Source organism: Macrobrachium nipponense, chromosome 10 (assembly GCF_015104395.2).
Source record: "Macrobrachium nipponense isolate FS-2020 chromosome 10, ASM1510439v2, whole genome shotgun sequence".
Classification (NCBI taxonomy): Eukaryota; Metazoa; Arthropoda; class Malacostraca; order Decapoda; family Palaemonidae; genus Macrobrachium; species Macrobrachium nipponense.
In genome coordinates, this window is record NC_087204.1 from 28262729 (window position 1) to 28272728 (window position 10000).

The 10000-nt window shown below is 35.4% G+C and overlaps 1 protein-coding gene across 1 annotated transcript in view; it reads right to left on the minus strand.

Moving 5' to 3' along the window:
* Window positions 1–10000, minus strand: part of LOC135223517 (uncharacterized) — a 15913-nt gene that overhangs the window by 4919 nt on the left and 994 nt on the right. Inside the window, exon 2 of the mRNA XM_064261969.1 lies at window positions 747–931. Coding sequence (XP_064118039.1) covers window positions 747–927 — 181 coding nt within the window. The 5' untranslated portion in view covers window positions 928–931. The remainder of the gene's footprint in view (window positions 1–746; window positions 932–10000) is intronic.

The following is a 10000-nucleotide window of genomic DNA, read 5'->3' on the forward strand; positions in this document are numbered from 1 at the left end:
TTTTCTCTCTCTCTCTCTCTCTCTCTCTCTCTCTCTGTTGCTACGATTCTTGTTGACACGACACTATTGTAATAAGTACCTGTGATGTAAGATTTTCAGTCCCGGGGCAAGTCACGTTTTCTATAGCTTTGTTTTGGTTCACAGAAAACGGCAATTATCTTTTATGGTCATTTCGAAAGTTTTTCTCTGTTAAATTCTGTTATTGTGAGATTTTTTTTCATCGAAAAGGTAGACCGTACGGGCATCCAAACTCAGAATTCCAAGGATACAGAGAAAGACAGCTGTCTGTTAAAGAAGGAAGGATGAATAGTAGATATGGAAAACTATCAAATTAAGATACACGGACAATCATATTAATGATGAAGGTATTTCTTGAAGTAAACTCCATACTCTGAACAACAAATGTCAAAGAAGTGTTTATTGTTCTTTGGGACTACAATGGTTCAAAGATTTATTATTATTATTATTATTACAAGAAGCAAGTCAAAAGTTCGTTTATCACTTTAAGCAAGCTATCGCAGTATTGAATGCTTGTACATGGAGAAAATAAAGAGGTATACATACGTAAGAGAGAGAGAGAGAGAGAGAGAGAGAGAGCGTTCATACACACGTACACAAACATACATATCCACAGCCCCCGCCCCCACCCCTCAGATCTCCATCGTTAAATGTAGATTATGCGGTATGCAACAGCTGACCTAACAGTACAAGCATGCACAAAAGTGACTCCTCGGTGCAAACCATACCGGGTATCACGTAGTATCCATGAATGTTTGGGTTCTGGCAACAGTTCAAGAGTCTTCCTCCGCAGCACATCGCCGAAGTCCTGAAGTCCAACCAGTTGAACAAGACGGGTGAGGCTGCCGGAAGGGATGAGGTCACCATGATCATCCCCGTCAGAAGTAGCAGCATCGCCTGTGTCTTCATCGTTCTGAGGAAATATATGAATTAATAAATTAATAAAAATAAATTTAACAAACAGAGATTGAGATCTTTCTTCTCAGTGAATAGAGATGTGAAATCTTGTTGCTTAACAGCAAATATTTAGGTTAATTTTAGATTGGTCTTATCCTTTCTAATTGAGATGATACGGATTAGTATCTCTCTCTCTCTCTCTCTCTCTCTCTCTCTCTCTCTCTCTCTCTCTCTCTGTATCGTGTAAATATTATAGTTCTGTTCCTGTTAAAAAAATAAATTATAGTATGATTGCAAACTGCAATCTCCAAAAGTCAGTTTCCTGTAATTTCTGCTGCCTCTGAAGAAAAAAAAAATTAGGCTTCAGTGTAAGAATCGTTTGGAGTTTGCTGTCATGTTCTGCTAATCAATTTCACTTCATTTCTCGTGTTTATTTTAGGATGCAATGCCTTTTGGCTTTTATTGGATGTGGGCCCAAAGATGTCCGTATTTGTCCTAGTTTACCCGTACACATGCACAAGAGTACACCAATATAAGCAAGAAAATTAATATATTCAGTTTTTACATGTTTTGTTAGGTTCTGTTAGGGTTAAATCTATGTTTAGGTTTGTGGCCGTGTGATATCCGATAATCCTGGATTATCTCTTTAATTTTTACCCTTTTGACAATTAACCATCTGGTATTCTTGATCTTGTTGTTTACCTGATTTTCTCTCCGACTGTATTTCATTCGTTCCTTGACAATGTCTTAGTAAAGACGAAAGCGCTTGGATTTCTGACTATCATTTTCCTGTGTATTCGCTTATTTAATGAAGTCACGTGCATCTACTGTGACTTTTAAGCATATATATATATATATATATATATATATATATATATATATATATATATATATAATATAGTATCTGAGACGCTGGTGGCTGCATAATCGATCTCATTCACAGTTCAAGTCACTGACAATCGAAATTTATTAAATGTGTTTATTCCTGTCTGGTGTTCCACAGGGTGCTGTCCATGGTCTTCGAAACTTTGATATCAGCCATCACATAATTGTTGATTTTGAAAGTAGACTGATACATTGAATATATGGCATACCCATTGTTTCTGTTATCAACCTCTGGACTTGTGACAACCAACAGAGAGGACATCCTTCCCCCATCCATTTTTTCTGTTCATCCATTTCTATTCTTTATCGCCTTCGTCTTCCTCGTCCTCTTTCATCTTCTTATTTTTCTTTTGCTTCTTCTTCTTCACCATCATCTTCATTGGCAAGCGGTTTCCTTCGATGAGAATTCGTCAATTGTGAATTGTTATTTGGAGTCATAATATTTTTAGTTTGTTAATGTAAATGCACTCGACTTATTTGTAGTCTTTTTATTATTATTATTATTATATTATTATTATTATTATTATTATTATTTATTATTATTATTATTATTATTATTGTTGATATTTGGAACCGTAGGAATGATAAGAGGAACGGCCGTTTTGATGCGATATCATGATACCTCCATTATTATTGGTCTTTATTATTTCCCACAAGTTAACTATATTTATATGCATAAGTTTTTAAGGAAATGTTTCATATTTATGGAATTAATGTCATTAGAGTATTGGACGTGTACAGAATTCATTTTCATTTATACTTTGTATATTGTAGTTCCACAAAAATATTGTATGTTATTGTTGTCGTTTTAGTTCCACAAAAAGTAGTACAATTAGTGTTGTTGCATTCTTGATATATGTATGAAAATAATTTGATTCGCGCATTTTCTTTATTTCCATGGAGCTTTGTAGTTTCCAAACAGAAGTGTTTTAATCCTTCTGGATTATATTATATGATTTTTAAAGCGATAGTTATTTTTAAGAAATAAATTGCTTTGATTTAGAGATATTCCCATACGCAATGATTTTTCCTGCCAGGAGCGTTTTCTAGATCCGTAAAAAGTAGTAGAAAGGATTGGGTTGCGTTCTAAATGTTTTTGCATGGCGGTGACTTGCACTGACATATTTTAATATCGAGGGGGCTTTGTAGATGAAGGACCTTGGACGTCATACAGTCCTTTGCTTTTACTTCGTGACGCATTTCCGCCGGGCCTGGCGGTGTTAATCATCTACAGTCTACACGAAGATAAAGCTGGCTTCGCAAGACGAATTCCAAAATTTTCAAATTTGATGTTCGATGGCGCGCCATGCTGGACAATTAGGAAAAAGTTTGTCTTGTCATCACTAAGGTATAAAAGTTAAGTTTACGACTGCGACGGACTTACTAGTACAATTTGCATTATACATATATATAAATATATATATATATATATATATATATATATATATATATATATATAATTATCACATCACCGTGATTCATATAAATTATTCGAGCTACAAATGTCCTTTAATATCTTATTCGCTCTACCTCGGAATTAATATATTTTCATATAGCTAAACCGGAGGGGAATTTTTTACTTGATAATAGCTCGAATAATTTATTAATATGAATCACGGTGATGTGATAATTATTCACATTATGGCTACGTGCAGCAAACGTTCGAATTTGTTAACATGGTATATGGTTAACATGGTTGGATATCGATTCTAATTACGAATACCCGAGTTCGACGGTGGATTTTTATAGGGGTCCCCCGGAGTCCCCCCCGGTTATAATGTTACAACCTCACTTGTTAGCCGAATCGATAAGATCACTGAAATCCTGATTTCTTCTCTGGGCGGTGGTTCGAACCCACGTGAGGAAGAAGTTATTATCAACTAAAAAATTCCCCTTTGGTTTACATATATGAAAATATATTAATTCCGAGGTAGAGCGAATTAGATATTAAAGGACGTTTGTAGCTCGAATTATATATATATATATATATATATATATATATATATATATATCATATATATATATATGTGTGTATAATGTAGCACGAAGGAACACGTACTTGAGAATATATATATGCACACATTTGAGAAATAAAGTACGAGCAAATATATAGGCCATTGTTACATATGAGTCTAAACTTTATGAAGAAAACTAAAAATACTGCCCTAGTCTCAGTCAGTTCCTCATGAGGCAACCTCATAAAACGCCGATACGTCTGCCCCCTGGCTTTGCAACTGCATTCAGAACTACTTCACTGCCTAAAATAGCAGTTTACTTTTAAGACGAAAATGACGAAAAACCGAGCACAAGTAGAGGCGAGAGAATATGATCATCGTTTCCTGCATATTTTCAAAAATCGGCCGAACCTTCCAAGTGATGATGCAACCGACGTCGTATCGCTGGAAGGGAGTGTGCGGTCAGCTGATTGCCCATTCCGCCAGTTCGGAGTGACGCCAAGTCATTTATTTACTTCTTGACCTCCTAGGATCCGCCCTTGAAACTGCTTTCCTTCGCCAACTCCTCCCCGAGGCCTGTTTCAATCACAGCGCCGGAGAATTCCTGCCGAAGAACATGTCTCCATTCACCCCCCTGAGCTGTTTCTGGGGTCCCCTCCCTTTAGTGAGGCTTAATAGCCAGAGTAGAGCAGGAGGTCTGTTGCCTAACTTGGATAAGAAGGCGATTACATGTCAGAAACTGGAAAAAGGAAATGGGGAAAGGTTGGGGTAGGCCCACTCGCTTCTTTATGTGGCCAGCTCGTCCACATCCCGGTAGAACCAAGGTTTATTATATACCTTGAGTAGAACGTGTCATCAACGTTTTGAAAACTTGTCGCATACATCTTGCAAATTGATTGCCAACAAGTCATCGACTGTAAATGGAGAACGAATCATTATCCAGCCCTGGCTAATCGTATAAAACACTAGTTAGTAGTAGTACCAATAACTAGTTGATTTGTATTCAACATGTTTCGATGCGTGTGCGATAAGTTGCTAACATGCGTCTATGACATCTATTACTGCAGATTTATAGACGCATCTTCTCTTCTCTCTTTGAGCGTTGGGTGTCTCGGAACAACTTTGAAAATATAAAATTCTCAAAGCTTACCTTCGTTATCTAAATTAGATTAAGCTAAAGGAAAAGTTTGAACCATTTGGACATAACGTAGTTATTGCTGTTATTACCCCGTCATAAGAACACGGGCTCTTACTCCGTAGTAAAACGTGAGTTGATCAGGGTATTCCAAGTGACTGCACATTGTCTAGAGACGAAGGATTAATTGTCAACATCGCGGAAGAAAATGTCTCAGTGCGTTCTTGAATATAAATATGACTCTATTGTTCAGGAAGTGCTCGTGTTTCAAACATTTAAATTGATGTGGTTATTGCGCGCACACAACCTGCTTTTGTTTCGTGTGACTCGAACTTTTGCTGAGAGACAGTAAACACACTTTCTCTCTCTCTCTCTCTCTCTCTCTCTCTCTCTCCAAGGAATAGTTGTACACACGCACACACACACACATATATATATATTATATATATATATATATATATATATATATATATATATATATATATATATATATATATATATATATTTATATTAGTTATCAGCAAATTTTTGGGTTGTGTTAACCCATGATTGTTGAAGGACCTTTGCGACGATGGTGCTAGATATTTCTCGGTGGTCAATCCTCTTATGTACTGACTAGACCGAAATTTCAGTATATGTAGATATGTCTATATATATATATATATATATATATATATATATATAATATTATTATAAGTTATGACTTCGACTAGAGCATAAATAATCACGCAATGGTGCAAGTACTCTTGCCTCACCCAAGTACTTATGTTTCTACTTTAAATACCCTTTCATTTCCGGCGAATCCACTTAAAAAAGTGACCGTGTGAGACGGACGGACGGCGGTAATCATCGCCACGCCAATTCAAGAGGGAGGGAAGGGGGGAGGGAAGGGGGGGAAGTCATATTATAAGTCTTCCTTTGTATATTATAGTTGCAACATATCAACATTCACTGATATTCCCTTTCGGTTTTTTTTTATCATATTATTATTATTATTTTATTTTTTGCGTATATTATTTTCGCTGTCTTGCGACATCTTAGAATTTCTCTTTCCAGTGCGATAGTATGTTATTCGTCGTTTGATACAATATTATTATTATTATCATTATTTTTATTATTATTATTATTATTCAAATGGAACAAGCCCATAGGAGCCATTGACTTGAAATCCATGCTTCCAAAGAGTATGATGTTCATTCAGAAGATGTTTTTAGATAAAACAGATAAACAAACAAATAAATAAATGAAAGAGAAATGTAAGTAAATTATTAATATTCAAGGAGAATTGTACTTAAGGTTGAAATGCATTGCATCTTCGCTTAAACTTCTGAATCATTAGAGAGAAATAAGGTATCTCTCTCAGTGAACATAACGAATTTATCAACATCTACCCAGAAGATATTGTCATTCTCATGTTGCACAGTTCATGGACTTTTGTCTTTCTCATTGGCAGGATTCGAAACTTGTATTCCCATTCCCGTTTTCGATGAGTTTTAGACTCGTCTAATCCTTAAGAATCAGGTCTATTGCTTCCTTTGAGATTAAGGAACCCAGGGCAGGATAAGGGAAAGAGAGAAATTGACGCAGAAAATGCGTAGATCCTCTCTTGACAAAACTATCGTTTTTGGGGACGTCTTATTACGGAGTAAGAAACTGGGCTTTCAAAAAACAAACTTAATCTGACCCACCTTTGCAAGATCAGAATCTTGTCTCCCAAGTAGTTTACATTGACACGATACGATGGTCGACTAGGTTCTACTTGTTAATGGTCATAACTATGTATTATCATGCGGCATTCTTTTTTTTTTTTTTTTTTAGTGTAGAGGCCTGTGGTACAATTCCTGAGGCCCTTATCCTGCCCTGGTTCGACAGAGATGGGGAAAAGGGTGCCTTAATCTCAAAGGAAGCAATAGACCTGATTCTTAAGGATTAGACGAGTCTAAAACTCATCGAAAACGGGAATGGGAATACATGTTTCGAATCCTGGCAATAAGAAAGACAAAAGTCCATGAACTGTGCAACATGAGAATGACAATATCTTCTGGGTATAGATGTGAGAATGGGTAGCCTGCCTGGAATGTCAAGGCCGTCTGAGAGGAGGAGGGGGCAAGAAAAGAGAGAGAGAGAGAGAGAGAGAGAGAGAGAGAGAGAGAGAGAGAGAGAGAGAGAGAGAGAGAGAGATACATCGTTTGTATTTTTTTTCATCGTTGTCTTATGCAACTAATTGTTTGTATTGCTCGAAGAGAAGAATGTCACCGTTTGGAGTAGCCCTGGCCTCTAGTTTGTCTTATGCTTGGATCACAAGCTGATCCATACATGCACACGCAAGCTTACATGCACATAAGTACACATGCCTCTCTCTCTCTCTCTCTCTCTTTATATATATATATATATATAATATATATATATATATATATATATATATATATAAAGAAGGTTTTTGCACGTAGGAAAAAAATGAAAAAGCGAGATAGCCAAGCACTTTCGGTCTAATTCGACCCTTTACTCAGGCACAACTGATCTTACAGAGGAAAAAAACATAGTCCAAGTAGGGTTAATATCCAAACTGACACTACAAGATTAGCAATAAGGTCGATTTCACTCTACAGAAACGAGGAAACGCCTGAGGGCAGTATAAGCGAATTTTTAGGCTGCCACAACTTGGAGGATACACACACGGTCAACAGAAGATTCATCCAGAAAACAATACATTTTGAAAAAAAACAAGGAGGCATATACAACTTATTACCATGAAATTTACGAAAATGTTATTAATGAAAAGACGAAAAAAAAAATATATAAATATATCGAGCAAGAGAGAGAGGGAGAGAGAATATCGAGCAAGATATTCTCTCTCCTCTCTCTCTTGCTCGATATATTTATATATTTTTTTTTCGTCTTTTCATTAATAATTTTTTTAGGGAACATTTTCGTAAATTTCATGGTAAATAAGTTATATGCCTCCTTGTTTTTTTCAAAATGTATTGTTTTCTGGATGAATCTTCTGTTGACCGTGTGTGTATCCTCCAAGTTGTGGCAGCCTAAAAATTCGCTTATACTGCCCTCAGGCGTTTCCTCGTTTCTGTAGAGTGAAATCGACCTTATTGCTAATCTTGTAGTGTCAGTTTGGATATTAACCCTACTTGGACTATGTTATTCCTCTGTAAGATCAGTTGTGCCTGGTAAAGGTTCGGTCGAAACTAGACCGAAAGTTGCCTTGGCTATCCTCCGCGGTTTTTCATTTTTTTTCCTTCGTGGCAAAAACCTTTATTTATACATAGCATCACGTTTTATATACTTCGTGATCAAGTTAATTCATAGATATATATATATATATATATATATATATATATATATAGGCTACATATGTGTGTGTATATGTATATATAATGTATGTAATATATATAAGTCATATCACATTACCGTGATTCATATACATACGTTGAGCTACAAATGTCCTTTAATATCTAATTCACTCTACCTCGGAATTAATATATTTTCATATATGCTTAACCGAAGGGGAATTTTATTAGGCGATAATAGAATTGTCGGCGCCCAGACGCGAACCCAGGACGCCATACAAATCCAGGAACATCAGTGAAGCTTTTACCCACTCCACCACCCGCAAAGAGGCTATAAGTTAATGCCGTCTCTCACCCTCAAATACCTTTCGCGCTCAGGTATTCGCTGATTTAGAGCTAGCATTAACCCACCTCGACCTCGGTAGTGTTGTAGTGCTTATGACAGCACGTAGCCATTAATATAAGTCATATCACATTACCGTGATTCATATACATACATCGAGCTACAAATGTCCTTTAATATCTAAGTCACTCTACCTCGGAATTAATATATTTTCATATATGCTTAACCGAAGGGGAATGTTATTAGGTGGTGGAGTGGGTAAAAGCTTCACTGATGTTCCTGGATTTGTATGACGTCCTGGGTTCGCGCCTAGGCGCCGACAATTCTATTATCACCTAATAAAATTCCCCTTCGGTTAAGCATATCTAAAAATATATTAATTCCAAGGTAGAGTGAATTAGATATTAACGGACATTTGTAGCTCGATGTATGTAATAAATATATTATACTATATAATGTACATAGATATATACATATAGATACATATATGCATATATACATGCGTGCATACTATGTATGTATGTAGTGTATGTATATATATATATATATATATATATATATATATATATCTTTATATATATATATATATATATACTATATATATATATATATTATATATAATATATATATATATATATATATGTGTGTGTGTGTATATATATATATATATAATATATATATATCTGTGTGTGTGTGTGTATATTATTAGTATATATATATATATATGTGTGTGTGGTGTGTGTATATCATATATATATATATATATATATATATATATACCTATCATACATACATACTTCGTCTGTGAAACTGGTCAGTTTGATGAAAATAAAAAAGAATGGTTATTTGCGGATAATCCCAGCTTAATGGAGTGTAACGAGCAGAGCACAACTACTTTAATACGCCCTCCAGAAGTCTTGCGCACGGGAAATATTTTCTAATGACCATTGGCGGGGCGGGGGGGGGGGGGGGGGGGGTGGGGGGGGGGGGGGGGGGGGGCGTTCATACGCACGCAAGCGAAAGTGACGTCCATTGCTGACGTCAATTGATGTTTCTTTTGACTGGCGACATCTTTTTTTTTTACTGCTGATGAGAAGGCAAGAAATGTATTCTTGCTCTTTTAATGAGTGTCGGGCTTTTTTGGCTGTTGTTAATTTAAATTTTGTTTTAAAGCGTCATTTTGTTCATATGAATGGAAAAAAATTATATACTTAATAGTGAATCATGTATGACTTTAATTCTCGTCGCATTCTAACATATTTCGCCTATACTAAAGTATGATTAAGGCTTCATATACGTGTATATTTTATATATATGTATATATGATAAATATATATATATATATATATCTATATATATAATTATTTTTATATGATTATTATATTATAATATATACATACGCTTATATATATGTACATATATTCATATATATATGTATATATATATGCATATATATTTATATACA